The following is a 20,963-nucleotide window of genomic DNA, read 5'->3' on the forward strand; positions in this document are numbered from 1 at the left end:
TTGTTTACTTACAGATGAGGTGAGAAGAATTTGAAGGTAGAAAAGAGATAAATCAAATATGCTTCTCTCTTTTAGAGATTTATATGAATGAGGAAGGTGTGGGAGGAAAGAAGAGGGCAACTAGTTGCTAAAGCCTAAAAAGAGAGTTTTAATTTTCCACTGCAATCTACCTCTTCCAAGTCTGCTAAATATAATTAAAGCTAAGATAACATCAAGAATTGAAGACCAGGGGGAAGTCTGCATGGTTTGTTCATGAGAAACCAAGTGTATGTCTGGAGTCTCTATTAGTATCATTGTACGTGAATTAAGTCTGAGTAATTCATAAATAAGAGCTTGTGGTTGAGATGATTTGCATTGTTTTGAGAGAGGAAATTAAGTTGAAATTAGCAAGTGTTTAGCAAAGAGTGAAATACTGACACAAACAGATCACTAAATCACTCTCTACTCCAAGTTGGATGGAAGTAGGCTGCAATATTTCCATTTTCATTCTGTTATACTTGAGGTAGCTCTGGAACTATAGTTGACTTACTACTTAACTCATGAAACCATATATACTATGAGAATCACTGCTTCTACTATGAGAACATTGGCATGGGTCTTGTGGTAGCAAGGCTCTGTAACTTCTCAGAAGCCTTTTGGATTGACCTTTCTAATGTTTGTTTTTATCTCCAGAGGTGAATTTTAACTTGGATCAATAGGAGGGAATTAAATCAGCTGGTTTATATTAAAAACTTCAGCAAGTCAAACTGTGGCTCCAAGTAGTAGAGTGCTAGCCTTGAGCTAAAAAGCTCTGGGACAATGCCCAGGCCCTACATTCAAGCCCCATGACTGACAAAAACAAAACAAACCTTCAAAAAAGAGAATATCTGTATATATTTATATATGTTTATATAAAATATACAAATAAATATAAATACATATATATAACAAGATTATATGTCTATCTCTCTATCTGTCTAACAAAGAAAGAATGTCTTACTGCTTAATTTTCAGATGAGACTTTTATGCCTTAATATAGGGCTTGGATGGAGACATTCACACATTGCAGGAATTACATCTTTGTGGTGTAATAATTGCTTTGCCACTTAAAATTGATGTTTATTTTTAAAGTTAGAAAATTTGAATATTTAAATGAGCATCTCTACATATCTATTCTTTCATGTTGTATATCATGGCGAGTATGTTTTCCTTGGCGACATACCAGTGTGTACAGATCTGCTTTACTGGAAGTGGAGTTAGCAGACCTGAGAGGCATTTGATGAATGCCTACTATCATTTGGAAGCAGTGCAACCCCTTGCCGGCACCCTGATCAGCTCTGACAATTTTTAGTCTACTATAAGTTTCTTAAATGTCTTAAGTACATCTTGATCTTCTTATTATTTCATAGACTTTGGAGTTAATAAGACCTAGGTTCCATATCTCTAGTCTCTTTTTCTCAGTTTTAGTTTCCTTATCTACTAAAAGGAATAGCAAATCTTTTGATTATAGAAAGAATAAAGATATGTGCCAATACTAGGAATGAGACCTATAACAGACACTGAATGCACAGTACACACTAGTGTTTCTCCTATTATTCTTAATTTGGTAATGTCTTTCAACTCCCTTGATCACCTTGCCAAATTTAAACATTGATGCTATATTTCAGCCAGATTTCAAATAAACACACAATTTAAAGATAATATGATAAAATAAAGGGAAGAATATCTGGAGGCATGAATAAATACTGTAAATTAGGTGCTAGACAATTACAGGATATTCCTCAGAATTATTTCCATAATTTTTCATGGCTATGAGTTTATGGAACATTTTTAAAGAATGAGAATTGACTAGTATTGTTTGTCAAAGAATAATACTGGACTTCACTATTTTAAGCAAGAATTCATTGTTGTACCTTTTCTATTTCAGATCCTCATAGATTCCCCTTTGCCTGCCATTAAGTTAGAGTTTAGAAAGCATTTCTCTGAACTAAAATTCCCCACATAAACTCTGGATGTCAAGAAAAGACAAAAGGAGAACTGCTTGGAAATTTGCAAATATACAAAATCTGTTCATGCCTGTATTCCTTCTTACAGATAATTTCCTACATATTCTAAGCTTCCTTTCAGTAGCTATCATATTTTATGTCTAACACTTGTTACTAATATAGCAAATGCTGTAATGCATACTGTAGGTGAGGCATTCTATGAAGTGATGCACAATTACTGACTGGGTCAATTCCCAAAAGAATGCAGAAAGTCAATACTATTATCCCATTTTTCAGATAAAAATAACTAAAGTATAGAGACATAGTTCACAGAAAGAAGTCTGGATTCAAAGAGGACTGGAAACCACTGCATGTGTTATTACATGTGCACCAGTAATTACAAAAATTTAAAAAAAAACCACTACATCCAACAAATATTAACATCTGGGGCCATTCCAACAAAGGCCTCTGAGTTGTAGGATTCATTATTTGTAAATTAGCCCTCATCTGGAACCTAACTCTCATATTTTCAGAAGCAGAAACTTGATATTTTTCAGCAGTAATACCAAAGACAAATACTTCTTTTGGGAGTGGAATCACAGTGACTTACAATATTTTCTCCCACGAGATTAATGGTTTAAGTTGAAGTGTCAGCTTATTATTATTTTACAAGAAAGAATAGAGTTATCCATCCCATGAACTAGAATACTCATGTCAGTGAGGCCAGCCTTCTCTGCCTCTCAGCCCTCATGAGAAACTCCATCTTTCCTAGCAGACTGCTTGGTCAACATGGAACCATAGGAGGGATATTCCTCCCATAAACTGAACATATGTTGCCATTAGATAGGTGACCAAGAGTCTTTTATTATCAAGACAGTAGCAACCTTGCCAATGAGAAATGAAGGGCATTAAGTTCACTGGACCTTTGTCTAGGACATTGCTGGGCTGGGCACTGACCATCATATAAGTCTCCCTTTTGTATGAGTCTAATGCTCTCCTTTCCTTGTTTTTCTTTTCTTTTTTTTTTCTGGTCCTGGGCCTTGAACTGTGGGCCTGCGTGCTGTCTTTAAGCATCTTTTGCTCAAGGCTAGCACTCTACCACTTGAGCTACATACAGGACTACTAGTGTGTGTGTGTGTGTGTGTGTGTGTGTGTGTGTGTGTGTGTGTGTGTGTGTGTGTGTGATTAACTGGAGATAAGAGTATCATGGATTTTCCTGTCTAGGCTGGCTTCGAACCATGATCCTCAGATCTCAACCTCCTAAATAGTTAGGTATGAGCCACCATGGCTCCTTTGCTAGTTTTAAGGTATATTAAGATAGTTAGTCTGGCTGAAGCCAAATCTTTAGAACTAAGATAACCTTACTGTAAGTGTACTATAGATAAAATTTTCTTCTTATTAGATCTCAAGAACTAACACAATTCCTGCATAGAATTTTTATACTGTATTGGAATTATGTGTTTAATTTTCTTAACAGCAAAGATCAAGTCATATTTATTATTTGTATTCCCCAAATAATTCATTGTCTGGCATATATATATAACAGAAGCTCTGAGGATATACACTTTAAACAACAACAACAAAAATTAGGAAGTATTAAAGCAATAAAATTATTGTAGGATCTGCATGTATATGTGTGTGTATACATGCATATTTAACAGTACTAAGAATTAAACTCAGGCCCCATATTTTCTAGACAAGAAAATTGTGATTATGAGTGTAGTCTCTGAAGCCAGATGACCTAGATTTAAATCTCAGCTCCACAACTTAAGTTATATGTGAATTGTGGAAAATGCATGGCCTTTCTATGTTCCAGTTTTTCTCTTCTGTAAAATGACTATAATAATGATAACCTATATCTCTGTAAATGGGGAAGATTAAATAAGTAGTAATATTCTCAGGAAACAGAGAAGAGTAAAATTAATGTACACAGAAAAATTAGTTATTCCCAGACTTCCATAACTATTAGGTATTTTATAATCATTCTCTCAAATTTCCATCAAGTAGTTTGCATTCTAGAAGGTATGATTTTGTTTGAAAAGAGTAAAGTATTATTGTTTATGAATTGTCATAATTTAATATTTATAAAAATCAATTGTTTTTGTTCACAAGAATTTAGTAAAATGGAAACTCCCATGTATAGCTGGTGGGAATATGTAATGGTACAACCTTCATGGAATGCAATTTGGCAATAATTTTCAAGAGCTTTACAAAAACCACTTCTCTTTAGCTCAGTAATTCCCCTTCTAGAAATTTGTCAACTTTAAAGACATGGTCAAAAACTTGGAGAAACCATATGCATAGAGATAATTTATTACACTTTCATTTATCAAATCCTATCAAAATTACTTAAATGACAGGAATGGAAGAATGATTATAAAATTATATCATAACATTTGTGGGAATATTATGCAGCTCTCAATAGCATGCTTTTAAAGTTTATTTAACACAGTTGGGAAATATCTCCAAAATTTTAAGTGGAGAAAAGAATAATCTACAAAATATATATAAATAATATGATTTCCTCTGCACTAGGAATCAAAATAATAGTCATTACTTGCAGATAAGGCAGCCACAGAGGGCTTTTTTTTCATAATCTGTATTTTTTAAAAGTTCTAAAGTGAGAATATATTGCATGAATAAAAATAATTATTTAAGAATTAAGATTTTTTTCTTTTTTTAGAATTAAGATTTTTTCTTATCTTTAAAGAAATATTAAGTATTAAGACCAATTTTATCACATTCAGGTCTAAGTGTTTTTACTGAAAATTTCTTTAGTTATATATCACAAACAATATGATAGATGTTTCTAACATTTTTTTATTAACCTTGACCCAATACTTATTTGCCCTAAGAACTTACTCTAAAAAATTTTGAAGTAAAACCAGTGCTTACATTTTACCTTATAGAGAAATCATCATATATGGACAACTTCTTTAAATCTGCTCAATCTATTATTTAATAAAAACACTTCAAATATATACTTAGAAGAAAGAAGACCTCTCCACTAATACTAAGAGGAACTTTTTTCTTTTTTTTAATTTATTTATTGTCAAATGATGTGAAGAGGGGTTATTTCAAACTTTAAGTATGTCATAGGTAATAATGAGACTTCATTTTTCTTTTTGTGAACTAGGAGCTGTGAAGGACGAAATATTCGATACAGAACATGTAGCAATGTGGTAAGTATGATATTCTGAGTTTATGATTTTTTTTAAAAAATTCAATTACCAGAATGTGTTGAATGTTAAAAACAACTATCTTGAAGAGAAAACCAATTAGTATTTTACTGAGTTATTTCTCTCATACTGTGCTAATTATAAAATCATTTTCAATGTTCTTCGATGTAAACTTTTAATCACTTGAGCAGATTGAAACTAACTAGACTATTTCAAAATAAGGCTGCTTAATTTCCTGCCTGCTTTCTTCCTTTTCACATATAGGTCCCATGACAATTGAGTAAGAAAGATGATAAAAGAGAAACCACTTAGGGTATCATGAAATAAATATTATTAATCAGATTCAAATTTGACAAACTCCTTCACTTGTTCAACAAATACCATTCAATGCCAGCCATGTGTGAGGCAGTACACACCTACAAGGATAAATAACATATGGTTGCTGTGCTAAAACATCTGTAACATAAGAAGGGGTGTAGAGAGGGAAGATAGATGTGCACATAGCCACACACCACAGCAAAATATGACAAATGCTGCTTTTAAAAAGGAATAAAGTTGTTTGTGAATTAAAACAAAGAGAAAATCTGTAGGGTACTAAAGGAGGAAGTGACATATGAAACTGTAACCTCTCTGTACATCAATTTGACAATAAAATTTTTAAAAAATGAAAAAAAAATAAAGGAGGAAGTGGTACAAGACAGGGCTTGTAGGCTAGAATGGCTCATTTTGGGTATGAGGGGCTACAGTCAATCCAGGTAGATGATGTTGAAGGCAGGAATAATTAAGGTGTGTTCTGAAAACTAGCCTCGGTAGAAGGTGAAAAGGAAGAGAAAGATATTATAAGATTATACTGTGAAGAGATGTAATACTTAGCTTCCAAGCTTTTAGTAGTTCAGTGAATAATGGGAGTCACACCAGGTTCTGAAGTGAAAGCATGATGGGGAACTTCATTTTAACATGAGAGTGGAGCTACCAGCGGAAGTGGATGAAAAGAAATTTAGGCTTCTGTGGAATCTGCATCCAGACAGGGAATAGAAATGGTTTCAGATAAGCCACCAAAGGCACAAGATATATGAAAAAAGGTTAGTTTTTTTCAAGGAGTTCTCTAGGGGAAAAAATTGTTAAAAGGATGAAGAAGGAAAAAGACCAGTGAAAGAATCATTTCTACAAGATATTAGAAACCAAAACAAATGGTGCCAACATCTGGCAAGAGCCTTTGCAGTATATCCGAACCCAATAAAAGGGCAAATGAGAATGAACAACTAAGTAAAGTTGGGCCAAACTCACCCTTTCCATCAAGACCCACTCCTACAATCCATTCCTATGATAACAGCACTAGGACAGAGCCCACAGGACTTAAAATCCTGGTACACGTTCTACCTACTAATATTGTTATGACTAAGTTTCAGCAGGGGCTTTGAAGGGGATGTTCAAACCATAGTACTGTTTTTGTAATATGTGTGTATCAAAGATACTACATTGGCTCAGTCATAGAAGATTTGTTTGCTTTCTTAGTTACTTGCTAGGGCCTGAGGATGTGGCTTGTGATAGAATGCTCACATAGCAGGAGTGAGTCCTGAGGTTTAATTCTAGAATTTAAAAAAAAATTTAAACTTCTGATAGATGAGTTGATATAGAAAGAGAAATTAATGGCCTGAGGAAGTAAGAGTGCACGGGTCCTGGAGGAGATAGTAGGTGACAAGACAAGTAATCTTGGTAAAGAAAAAGTTCGTACACTTCATTCTTACAAGGCAGAGGCAAATTAAACATCAGAAAATTTGCATAAATGTCTGGAATATTCAGTGTAGTATTGGGTAGAAATAACAAAAAAAAATAAAACTGTTGGTTAGTAAAGGGATAGACTGAGGTTGGAAAGACTGGTCTTAGAGAAAGGACATGTTTATCAATGTTTGGAGTCTGAGCAGAAATGCTAAGAAACATGGACACAGGAACAAGAGAAAATGGACATCAGAATTGCCTAAAGGCCAGAACATTGGAATATGATGTATATTTCTTTACCTAACTAAACAAAATGCATGGAATAGAGAGTGTGACTATTGGGACAGCAGATTAAATGTAATTACTCAATAGAAATTCTTGCCTAGTTTATTTCTCCATTTCACTGGATACCAAACAATATTTGTATCATTCCTTTTCTTTTTTAATTTAATTTTTTATTGTTACTATAAAGGTGATGTACAAAGGAGTTATATAAGTGAAATATAGAGTATATTTCTTTTTGGACAATGTTACCCCTTCCCTTGCTCTCTTCCAGTTGAATCATTTTCTTTACCCTCTTCATACATACATCACTCAATTGTTGATTGATATAAAAAAGCAAATGCTGTTCTTATATTTATAAACATGTTGACAGAGTCTATTGTAGACATTCTACAATGCTACAAAATGTTTTTGGTTGGAAATATACTTTTTATTAATTTGTCATCCTTTTCATGATATCTTAGATATCAATTTTTAAAATGTTAAGTCCTACCCAAGTGTAAACTAGTAGAAAGGATCAAAACTATATTCTAGATGAAGGCCTAGAGCATTGTGAGCAGATGTCTGCCTATTCTGTCCTTAGAGCTCCTTAAAATTTGCCTATAAGTTCCTTTTTATTATGATAAGCATTTTTGCAGACACATGTAGGCAAATACTCTGACTTAATATTACTTTCAAGTCATAGCAGTATTTAAGCCAAATCTTTACAGCTTGTAGAATTAAACTGATGCTGGATTTTTTCTTATGACAACCTATAGTCTTCCAATCATTTAGGGATATTCCTTTTGACCATGACAGAAGCAACAATGCCAACAAAACAAAATTCTTGTAAGAAAGAATCTTTTCATTAACTGAGAGGTTCAGGAAAATTCAGTTGAAAATCAGGCTCTTGATTTAGATTTCTCTTAGCTCAGCCTCCAGAGAAACATCTTGATCCCTAGACAGCTTCTGGCGACACTTCTGAACCATTTTGTCTCCAAAGATTCAATGCTTTTCCTGTTTGTTTGTTTTTTAATAGTGTAGCTCCATACACACATTTCTTTGGGTTCTTATCCTCCAGGGAAATTTGGAGAATAAAAAACATCTTCCTATGTTTGTAATATTTCTAGCTCCCCTGAAAAATCAGGTCATGTTCTTTTAAGGATGGATTGGCAATCACTCTGTATGATAGAGAATATCACTGAAAGAAAGTCAAAGTTCCCTCAATGTTTGCATAGTTCTCTTTAGTCCTGGTTCATAATCTATCTCTAGCTATTCCAAGAAGACTGTTTTCATTCCTAAAGACGAAGCTCATCTAGTCTTTCCCATTTGTACAATTCCCTGCTCTTTCCTAAGAAAGCAGCAAGGTTCTCTCTGGAAGGAAAGGCTAAGGGCACCAGTGGGAGGAGCAATAGGAGTAACCAGGATTCTAGCAGGTCATTTGGATCTCAGAGATTACACCTGAGTGAATGCAGAGGCATGCTCAGAAAGGGCTCCTTTGGTCAGTCTGTCATGGTTACTCAAACTCAATCACAAACCCAAACTCCTGGAACTTCATTTCACATTTTAAATTGACTCCCAAGTACCTAACTTTCCTCTACACTATCCTTAAGATTCATGTAAGTTGGGATTTAAGAAACATTCATCAAAAAAGAAAAAAGAAAAAAAAAAGAAACAGTGACCATAGTTAACAACATAACAGGCCAAGGTGCTTATTGGAGTACTGTTTGGTGTTTTTAACGTCTTTATTAAGATTGTAATGCCTTGGTACAATATTTTACTGTTCTTTTTTCTTCTTCTTCATTGCCAAAGTGAAGTACAGATGGGGTTACAGTTTCATATGTAAGGCAGTGAGTACATTTCTTGTTCAACTTGTTACTTCCTCCCTTTTTTCCCTGCCTCTCCCCTCTCCCTCTCCCCCCCCCATAAGTTGTACAGTTGATTTACACCAAATGGTTTTGCTTTTGGAAGTATTGCATTTGGAATGGTTTGTCTTTTATCCCTTGTCTCTTGATTTTGGTATTCCCTTTCCTTTCCCTATTTCCAATTCACATATATACAGTATCCAGGGTATTAAGATCAGATACAGTGATAGCAGGGGTAAAACCACGGGAAGGGAATATAAGAGAGAAAAAAGGGTATGGTTTCATGTGGCATGTTGAAAATAATTACAACAATGATATACCACTTGCTTCCATAACTTGAAGTTCATTTCACATAACATCATCTTATGTATTCATACGGGCATAGCTATTGGGCTATTGTGATCTTCTGCTATTACTGTCCTAAGCATGTACTAATTATTCCCTATGAGGTCTTTAACTAGTTGTACAAAGGAGTTACCATTTAGCAAAGCAGTTTATAAATACAATGCATCTTGATCAATGTCCCACCCCTTTCTCACTAATTTTGTAAGATATACATTGAATTTTGACTGTATTTTACTCTTCTTAAAACAAAAATACATATTGAGCAAAAGGCTCATCCTCTGTCCTGTACATTGGTAAACAAGACCTAGCTCTCACCATCGCAGTTGAAATATTCAATGTACATATGTGAAAATGGAAGTAGGTAAATTGAAGGATTGTATGGAATCTGAAGTGATGGGGATAATGATGGAAGGGTGACAGATCAAGATGCATGGTACTCATAAACTGACATGTTGAATTTAAACCTCCTTATACAGCTAATGATCATTTAAAAATAAATAATAATGTTAAAAACGAAATAATCAATGAAATAAGACCCAGCTCCCCTGAAGCTCTCACTCTAATGACGAAAAACATACAGCAAACATGTAAACTAACTATTTAAGAGGAAAAATAAGGTTAGAGGTACAGGTCAGTGGCACAGCATTTGCTGTACACAAGTAAGAACAAGAAGCTAAGTGTGTTATTAGCCTTCGAGATAAAAATAAATAAGTAAATGTGAACACAGAAGGAATAATCAGTATAAAAGATCCGTGATGCAAAAGATAGTGGTAATTTCACAAAAAAAAAGAATAGTACTAGTAGATACAGAGTCTACTCACTGACTAAAAGGAAAGCATGGGAAGCTAAGACCAAACTAAAGGCATGCAAGTACTCTAGATCATGCAGGATAGCTATTACTTAGATTTTATTTTAATACAAAGAAAAGTACTGGAGAATTTTAATCAGGTGAAAATAGGCTCGAGCTTAAAGGTCTAGCTGCAGGTTCACCTTAGAGCCTTAGGGAAGAAGAAGAAAGCAGGGACAGAAGCAGAAATGCCAAGAAGATGCTGAAGTTGTTTAGGTGAGGGATGATTGTTGTCTGTAATGGAGAGGCTCTGATTGAAGCTTTGGCACGTTTCAGGCACGGAATCTCTTCCCCTGTGTAGTCCTCTTCATCCTCAGTTTCATACAATTCACTTTTATGGTCTTCAACATTGTTGCTATGGAATTTCTTATGGGCAGCATTTTAAGAGGAAACAAAGGCAGTAGCAATTATGGCTGGAGAGAGCAGAATAATCCTGGCACGTTTATAACCTTCTTTAGACCTCAGTTTTTACATTCAAACAATGAGAGGATTGACTTGAATAACTTCGAAGGTCCATTTCAGCTGTAAAATTCTAGATTCCCTTCTTTTTGTACTAGGGTTTGAACTCAAGGCTCTTTGCTTACTAGGAACTCATTCTATTCAAACCATGCCCCAACCGTTTTTACTATATTTTTTCAAGTGGGTTCTCACACTTTTGCCCAGATAGGCCTGAGAACATGATTCTTCTACTTATGCTTTCCATATAGCTGATATGACAGCCATATGCCACCACACCTAGCCACTTGATGAAATAAGCTCTTACTGATTTTTTCCCAACACAAAACGTTTATTGGGAGAAGCAGGTTTTTATTGTGTTTTGTTTTTTTAAATCTTCCGAACTACAATCCTCTTAGTTAGGATTAAAGAGGTGAACTATTGACCTGGACCTAAAACTCTAGGTTTGCTTGTAGAGACTATTTGGGCTATGCTGGATTTGGATCTGAGTATAGATCATTAAAATGCCTATGCTAGCATAGTGATAGTGATGGCATTGGAAATGACAAGGGCTTTATAGATTCTGATTTGGGATCATAAGAAATTTTGCAATGCCCAATAGATACACATACCCCATTAATAACTAAATGTAGTTTTTTATGAGTGAAATATATTTTTCTTTTCAAGTTATATATATGTATGTGTGTGTGTCCATATATGAACACACACACATACATATAGTTGTTTTTTTTACATGAACACCACACTGTCAGGACACAAATACTAAGTTGTTTAATGGCATTGTGAATAAAGTTTGGAGACCTGTAATCTAATGCACTGTAGACATTCAGCACAAGATGAATAAATTGTACCTTAGTAAAGGTGACATGAAGTTATACAAGAAATGTACCCACTTCCTTACATATGAAATTGTAACCCCTCTGTACATCACTTTGAAAATAAATAATTTTTTTTAAAAAGGTGACATAATAGAAGTGGAACTGTGTCTCAAGTGGTAGAGTGCTAGCTAGCCTTGAGTACAGGGACAGTGCCCAGACCCTGAAGCCCCAGAATAAAGAAAAAAAAAAGTGATAGTGAGCCGAGCCTTGAAAGATATGAAGGATTTCTTTTTGAAACTGCAAAGAAAGAAGGTTTTGAAATGGAAATGGAATCAATTCAACAATTCCTATTGGAATCTACTATGTGATAGGCAGTTTATCTAAGCATCTGTATATGATAATGATAGAGAAAGATAAAGCCTCTGTTCTTATGAAGCTTAGATTCTTGTGGAGAAAACATGATGTGAATAATGAAAACAATCACTATTTGGCATATAAAAGCTTATGAAGAAATAAAGGGACCAGGCACTCACTATTGGCTCATACTTGTAATACTAGATACCCAGGAGGCTGAGATTTTCAGATCAAGTGTAAAGCCACCCCAGGCAGACATATCAAAGAAACTCTTATCACTAATTATTAGCCAGCACAAAAAAATAGCCAGAAACAGAGGTGTAGCTCAAATGGTAGAGCACTAGCTTTGAGTAGAAAAAGCCAAGGGAGAAAGTGTTCAAGTGCCCTTGCTGGTACACACACACACACACACACACACACACACACACACACACACACACACACACACACACACACCAGGAAATAAAGGGAAAAAGAGGCTGCCTTAAAAGTGAGAATAGGAGTCCAACTTGTTTTAGACCCTGGTGTGTCATTTTATATTGTGTAGTATAAGGTCCGTTGTGGGGAAGTGGTGAGATATTTACTTAGCTGAAGTGTCTAAACTCACCCAGAATGTGGTTTTATTGTGTGTCATTCCTAGCCTCTCACTAAAGGTGGTGAGCTACGTTTAGAAGAACAGAAGGCTGACCAGAGGTTGCTCTAATTACCTTTTCTGTATATTTCTCTTCTCCCAGATTCAAAACAAGTCATCCTTAGGCAACATACATAAAAGGAGTTTCTCAACCTCAAGTATGAAGTCACTTAAGAGAGAAAGAAATTCTAAGTGAACAAAACTTAGTCTCTTAAGGGTAGGGACAAGAGAGGGAAAATGGAGGAGAATGAAGAAAAGGGTGAAATTGATTAAGAAGCATTTATCTATAATCTGATTTATGGAATTGCAACCCCTTTGTACAACTACATAATAATAGTAATAATAATAATTAATTTAATTAGTTTCTTCCTCATATGTGCTCGGAATCCCCCACTTTCTAGAAGGGGCTTCTAAGAGCACACTCAATATCCAGCCTGGCTCTATCTGCCACAGACTAGACCACCAAGGAGATGTGCTTCCTGCCAAATCTAGCCATGCTTTTCTCCTTTCCATCCTGTCCAGCTGAAACCAGAAATTTCCTTGTACTCCAATCTTCATGAAGAATACAATTTTCTGTTATTGTAAGGTCTTCTAGGATGTGTCTTCTTAAGTAGCTCTACTAAGGCTTTGTTTGTATACTGATAGAACAGAATTGGGACCAAATATTAATCCTATGGATTCCACTAGATGTTGGCCAGTATCTGAGGAACTAAGAAATGTGTGGGTGGTAAGGAGAAAGGTGGGGCGGGGGGAGTAATGTGAAAGAACTCTTCATTATTCAATCAGCAGACCCTGACCACTGAAATCTGCCCTACATCATAGAAAGACCATGACTTTTTCTGAGTTCAAGTGATACCTTGTAATAGGAATGTATTTTGGAACCAATTAACTTTCTTCAATTTCTTTCTTACCTGGCAAAATAACTTCCTTATGAATGTACAAATAATGAACACAATCACCCTGTTTATGGTAGTTTAAAAACTGAAAACCAATTGAGGGGACCTAGTGCAATAAAGTGTCAATACTATGAGACAGTTATGATCAGCTTTTTAAAATATGTAAACTGAGTCAGGCACTAGCTCATGTCTATAATCCTAGCTATTGAGGACTGTGGTTCAAAGCCAACTTGGGCAGGAAAGTCTTATTGACAATTTAGCACCAAAAAGCCAGAAATGGAGCTATGGCTACAATAGTAGAGTGCTAGTCATAAGCAAAATAAAATTCAGGAACAGTACCCAGACTCTAAATTCAAGTCCTAGAACCAGCACACACAAAAAAGAAAAGAATAAAAATAAATGTAAACTGTAGCATGTCTGGATGTGGGACTCAGTTACAAATCCTTGAAGTACGTGTATCAAACTAATAATAGTGATTACCTAATCCACAGCAGGGAATGATAGAGCAATGGAATTTCATATCAAATATATAGTCTTGTAACGTAACAAATTACTTATATTGAGTACTTCTCTCTGAAATTGTAATGTAACTTTTAAAGGAAATATTTTAATTGTGTTTGGCAGAAAGTGTTTTAAAGTTATTCATGGCCTTTATATTTGTTTTTAAAATGTTAAAAATAAATCCTACTGGGATGAGAATATGGCCCAGTGCCAAGAGTGCTTGCCTCTTATACATGAAGCCCTGGGTTCAATTCCTCAGCACCACATATATAGAAAAGGCCAGAAGTGGCGCTGTGGCTCAAGTGGCAGAGTGCTAGCCTTGAGCAAAAAGAAGCCAGGGACAGTGCTCAGGCCCTGAGGCCAAGTGCCAGGACTGTCAAAAATAAATAAATAAATAAAATAAATCCTACCTCATGAGTTTTGATGAATTTAAAACAGTATATCTAAAAAGCACTGAGCATGGTGCTAGACTCAATTTGGCTCCATAATTTCTTAGCACAAGGAATGTTTAAAATTGTCTTCCAAGTTATATGTTGAAGTTCTAGCCTATTTCCCCAAATATGACTATATGTGGAGATGGATGTACATTTATGGTAGTTTATGTTTTTTTAAAAAAAAGCCATTCAATTTGGCTTTAATACCATATGACTGGCACTGTTAATATAAAGAAAATTAGGATACACACACACACACACACACACACACACACGCACATAGAGAAGGTAACTAGCCAAAGAGAAAGGTCTCAGAAGATACAAACAACACTTTCAAGAGCTTGATCTTAGACTCCTAGCCTTCAGAACTTCATAAAAATATATGTCTTTTTTAACCCAGTCAATCTGTGTTACTTTTCTATGGCAGCCCTAGAAAATTACTATTATCTCTTTTAAATGTTCTTTTTTCTGACAACATCTTTTCCATGTCTTATTCAATATAGCCTTACTGTTTCACAAATTACTCAGGATGAGTATCATCTATTCATGCAATTGTTAAAAGAAAAATTTTAAAAGGCTTTATTTTTAAATAGTGAAAATTAGATCATGTTGGAAGTTCTGAACATTAGTTTTACTCTAGAACATCATGGTAATTTAGGATTTTTTTTATTCAAATTTTTATTATCAAACTGATGTACAGAGAGGTTACAGTTTCATACGTTAGGCATTGGATACATTTCTTGTACTGTTTGTTACCTTGTCCCTCATACCCCCTCAATCCCCCCCTTTCCCTTCCCCCCCCCCGGAGGTGTTCAGTTCACTTACACCAAACAGTTTTGCAAGTATTGATTTTGTAGTTGTTTCTCTTTTTTTTACCCTGTGTCTCTCAAATTTGGTATTCCCTTTGAATTTCCTACTTCCAATACCAGTAAACACGGTTTCCAATATACTCAGATAAGATTACAGAGATAGTGTAGGTACAACCTCAGGAAGGTGATACAAGAACATCATCAATAATAGAAGTTACAGATACACATAGGACGTTGAAAGTAGTTACAGCTGTGATATAACAATTGTTTCCATAACATGGAGTTCATTTCACTTAGCATCATCTTATGTGTTCATAAGGGTATAGCTATTGGGCCTTGTGATGCTCTGCTATGACTTGCCTAAACCTGTACTAATTATTCCCAATAAGGGAGGCCATAGAGTCCATGTTTCTTTGGGTCTGGCTCACTTCACTTAGTATAACTTTTTCCAAGTCCTTCCATTTCCTTACAAATGGAACATTACAAATGGAATCATTCTTTCTGATAGAGGCATAAAATTCCATTGTGTATATGTACCAACGTTTTCCTGATCCATTCGTCTACTGAGGGGCATCTGGGTTGGTTCCAGATTCTCGCTATGACAAATTGTGCTGCGATGAACACTGTTGTGCTGGTGGCATTACTGTGATTTTGTTTGTGGTCTTTTGGATAGATACCCAAAAGTGGGGCTGCTGGGTCATAGGGGAGTTCTATATTGAGCCTTCTGAGGAATCTCCATACTGCTTGCCAGAGTGGCTGAACCAGTTTACATTCCCACCAGCAATGAAGTAGGGTTCCTTTTGGCCACATCCCCTCCAACAATTGTTATTATTAGATTTCTTGATATATGACATTCTTGCTGGGTGAGATGGAATCTCAATGTTGTTTTGATTTGCATTTCCTTTATGGCCAGTGATGTAGAGCATTTTTTCATATGTCTATTGGCCATTCTCATTATTTTCTCAACAAATTTTGGAATTCCAGAACAAAAATGCCAGAACTCACTTCTATTTAAACTGTGGGCTTGTAATGCCCTTTCCTTCCGATGAGCTACAGAAAAACAGACTTTCTATATAAGGCCTACTTCTTAGGCTGGGTATTTAAGTATATGGAAGTTGTAATAGTTGACTTTTGTTGGCTAAATACTTCCTTGGAATTGCTTTATGGTCTTAGTATCATATCCCAGAAATCAATATGTACCCTTGGAAGTCAAACCACAAAGCAAGGACACATGGCCATAGGACTAAAGGGTTTGTGTTAGTGTTTCTCCTTTTTTGCACTGAGAAAGATTGCTGTAGTTGGAAGAAATGAACATTCTTTTGGGGAAATAGTTTCAAAAACATTTTAATTTCTTGGAAATGGCCTACCATTTTATTATTATTATTATTTAGGACAAAATTAGATAACAAAAACAAACAATTTTTTTCAAAAGAGAGCAATGATGAGTAACTGGTTTCTTTGAGAATAGAGCCACTCTCCAACTTATGATAGAATCCACATTAAGTTTGGAACATCTTGTAAATTAATTTTAAATGTAAGTATACAACATGCCATGTGACTAACCAGGGGTTGATTTTCATTCAACACACATCCTTTCTATTTTTCTAGCTAAACACTGAGCATTTTGAATAATGGTTGAAAATATTCACAACAATTACTTTGGGATTAGAAACAAAACCTCCTATTTTATGACTAACTGTTTTATCACATGTGGCATAAAGAAATAAACATGTTCTAATGATTCACAGATTCCTTCCTTTGGTGGACCTGGTGGCTGTAGGTCTCTGCAGTGTTTGCTGACAGGCAGCTGGCCAAGTTTATTAGATGCCCTCCCACACCTCAGTAGCCTGCTCCTTCTGCTTTTCTTCTCCCCTCATGCTGCCACATTTATTTTCTTCCTTAGTGGTTTTCCTGACATGTCTTCATTATACTCCTCCTTGTTCTTTCTACTTTTCCTTTCTTCTTAGTATGTTCTCAATTTTGGATCCTTTCCCTCAATCCTTAACCCCCCAGGAGGAGTGTGGTATAAGCACTACTCAATGGAAAAACTAAGAATTGAGAGGTCTATATGCACTAACTTTGTAGTGTGGAGAAGGCTCTTTAATTTTTTGTAGCCTCAGTTTCCTCAGCCATAAAATGGAATTAGCAGTAATATTCAGTACTATAAAGTATTTATTGCAAGGAAGCAATGTAGTAATGTAAAGAGAGAGATGCAATAAACTTTGGTTCTTTCTTCTACTTTACCTTGGCAAAGATAAGTAACAGTCTTAGAAGAGACAGAGATAAGTCAAACAGAATGCCAGGATGCCAGCAGCTTATATCATTAATTACAATTGAAACTTTCCCTTCAGGAGAACTAAATTACCTAACTAAGGACCATTTTATCTGTGTCCTTAATTAAAAGGAACATGAAGAGCTCTAAATTATTAAGATAAAAATTATTAATATGTACATCATTAATATATGAAAGAGAATATATTGATATAACTGGCATCCTTCTGGATTATTTTCCCCTAAGGCTGTTTGTTTTTACTAAGCCAGCAACATCCCATAGAATCAAAGGTAATGTTGGCAATAGTTGAAAACAGCCTTGAAGTGACAGAAGCTTGCTTTTCTGAATTGCAGAGTCTTATCTTTCAGCTCACATGTGTGCTGCTGACGAGGGAGAAATCAAAGAACTTCACATAATAACTTGGTTGTACTTAGGTGTGTTGATGGTTAATGTCATGCATGAACTTCCCAGAGGCTCTTGATAGGAACAGGATTGCCTATTTGATCAATTGACCATTTGTTTTCTTCAATATTTCTTGCTGATCAATTGCCTTATTGAGCCATTCTCCTATTATTAGTGATAACATATGGATGGATAGATTTTAAAACATTTTACAGTGTGATTTATGTTGCTATTTCTGCCCATATATGTGTGTAAGGTATTCTGATCACTTCAGTTGCTCTTGCTATCCTCCCTCCTTTGTATAATTTTAAATATTCCATTATTGTATTTTCATATGTACATATAATGTACTTCAATCAAATCTCTTTTTACTCTCCCTAGTTGATTTCTCTTTTACATTCATGCCCACATTTTTGTTTTATTTTTATCTTTTCATATGAGAGCAAACCATTTTTCTTCCTGAGTCTGGCTTATTCTGCTAAATGTAATGATCTTTAGCTCCATCCATTTTCCTGCAAGTGACACAATTAAATTTTTTTAGGACTGAAAAATACTTCATTATTTATATCTAACACATTTTCTGTGCATTCATCAGCTGACAGGTACCTGATATATACCATCTGCTGGGTTGATTCCAGAGCTTGGCTAATGTAAACAGTGCTGGAATAAAAAATTTAAAAAACGGTGTCCAAGTATCACTATTTTGTGATTATTTACATATCTCCAGATATATACCCAGGTGTGGTATAGCAGATATAGATAGATAGGTAGACGGACAGACAGACAGATAGATAGATAGATAGATAGATAGATAGATAGATAGATAGATAGATAATATAGTAGTTCTACTCTTCATTTCTCAAGAAACCTCCATATTGACTTCTACAATGGTTGTACTAACTTACATTCCCCCACTCACATACTCATCAGCATTTGTTATTTTCATGATAGTCATGCTGACTGATGTGAGTGAGATCTTTTTGTAATATTTTTGATTTGTATTTCTTTTATAGCTATGGACATGGAACATTTCTCTGTGTATTTACTGGCCATTTCTTCTTTGGGCAATTGTATATTTAATTTATTTGCCCATTTCTTAATTGGATGCTTTATTGTGTCTAATTTTTCTGAGCTCCAGAAAAATATGTTCCAGATATGAACCCCTTGTCTACTAAATAACTGACCATTTTCACCCATTCTGTAAGCTATTTCCTCAATCTAGAGATTGCTTTGGTGTTTTATAAGGTAGTAAGTTTCTTAAAAAAAATTTATGACATCTCAGGTGTCTACTTTTGCTATTAATTACTGAACTACTAAAGTTGGGTTCAGAAAGTTGTTGCTTGTGTCAATGTCTTCAAGGGTTTCCCCTATGTTTTCCTGTAGAAGTTTCCAAGTTTCAGACCTTATGTTAAGATCTTTAATCCATTTTTAATTGATTCTTGTAAAGAAGGAAAATAAGCATTTCGATTTCATTAAAAATGACAGACTTTTTAAACAAAATTAAAATCCTTCATCAGTTAAACTTTCATTGAATGAAGGGAATGTTCTATAGAGCTGAACTGTATTAAACTGAGAAAAACTGATATGTTTCTATATTCCAAGTAGTTCCATGAACTTAGACACCAGTGTTAGCCTCTTTCTGCCGCATCTTCCCTCCTGAAAATAACATAAAGAAATGTCATGTGTCAATGTGGATAATTCAAAGCCTCATAGAATATTAGAACTAGAGAGGAAAAAGTATTTTTGAGCATCTTCCATTTGCCAGGCACCATGCCTGATGAGTTTCTACCCTTTAGCTCATTTAAATGAAAAATAGATATCACACCAACTTTACAGATAAAAAGATAAAATATTTAAAGAAACAACTAGGTCCCACAGCTAACCATAGTCCTACCAAATTTGTTAATGTCAAAGTCCATTCAGATTTCATCAGAAGACAAGAGGTATCAAATCTCTCATTTCTCAAAGAACAAAATTGAGTTCAAAAAGGCTTACGGGTCAAACATTTTTACAACGTCATGATTTTTTAAAGAAAAAATCTTCAGAGTAGTTTACTAAAAATTTAGCAGAGCTAAAAATTATATGAACTGCTGAGCACTTTAAATGTTCAAATTAAATACAGGAGAAAAAGCAAGTCCAAGAATCCTTGCTGAAAACACCCCAAGTTCCCTCCCCTTTGAGCCTCTTTGCCTGTCAAGAAGCTATAAATTTATTGTCAGTATTCTTCAGTGTTGACTTTCCCAAGTCCTAGTTTCTGAATTCATAAGATGTATGCAGGCCTCTAGTGAGCCTGATAGAAGCTTGAAGCCAGGACTTGAGGGGTGATTTAAAAAGAAATTACTACTAAAGTTCATCCTTTGGCGGAGTGCCCTGTGGAATGAAACCAAATAAGCTGCCATGCATAGGTTGCTAACTTGCAAGTACTTGCCTACACTCAACCTGGTTTCCATGAGCCTAGAAATGATAAGCAACATCAAATCTTCTGATTAACATCAAGATGTGTTGAAACTCAAACAACAACACTTAGGTGCTTCTCTATGAGAGATCACTCCTCGACCTTTATGCTCAGTCCTATGAGCTAGCACCCTAGTTCATTTGTGAACTAGCTTCTAGACTGTATTATACTTTGACACATCTTACTCTTCCTGCATTTTTCTTTGCATTTTAAATGCTCTCAGAAGAAATTGTGAAAATTAAAGAGGTCACCTTTGAGGTTTGACTATGCTTTTTCTTTCTAATCTTGCTATAAGCCATAGCCACGTGGCTCTTCTAGAGTATTTAGGTCAAGTTACCAATGCAGCTTAGGGTTTCCAGTGGTATCTGCTCATCACAGAGAAAATTATAAATGGACATTATTTAGGTTCTTTTATCCTTTGAACATTCATGAGTAACTGGGCTTCATGCTCTCCTGCATTCCTATCCTATAATACACTAGCATCTTTTTGTTGAGCAATGTATTCATTCCAAAAATATTTCTTCCTTCCCCAAGTAGCAATTGTTAATGATATCTGAGTATGTCTCATAATGTACCATTTGTAACATTAAGTTTTCCTTCAATATATTGCTAAGAATTATTTGCTTTGAGTTGTTATTAGACATAGGAAATAATTTAGATAAATCTCTTGATTCTTGTAGAGACATGGCAGTATGCCTGCGGAAGAGAAGTAAGCAGCCAGGTTGCCCAGCTCACTACTGATTCCCCCATAGCTG

General features: G+C 35.1%; 1 protein-coding gene across 4 annotated transcripts in view; it reads left to right on the plus strand.

Annotated features, from left to right (window-relative positions):
* Adamtsl1 (ADAMTS like 1) overlaps positions 1-20,963 on the plus strand; it is a 361,048-nt gene that overhangs the window by 45,988 nt on the left and 294,097 nt on the right. For all 4 annotated transcript variants that reach the window (XM_048355943.1, XM_048356028.1, XM_048356104.1 and 1 more), the window contains exon 3: positions 5,101-5,146. In XM_048355943.1, the coding sequence (XP_048211900.1) occupies positions 5,101-5,146 (46 nt within the window). The remainder of the gene's footprint in view (positions 1-5,100; positions 5,147-20,963) is intronic.

This window comes from Perognathus longimembris, chromosome 1 (assembly GCF_023159225.1).
Source record: "Perognathus longimembris pacificus isolate PPM17 chromosome 1, ASM2315922v1, whole genome shotgun sequence".
Taxonomy (NCBI): domain Eukaryota; kingdom Metazoa; phylum Chordata; class Mammalia; order Rodentia; family Heteromyidae; genus Perognathus; species Perognathus longimembris.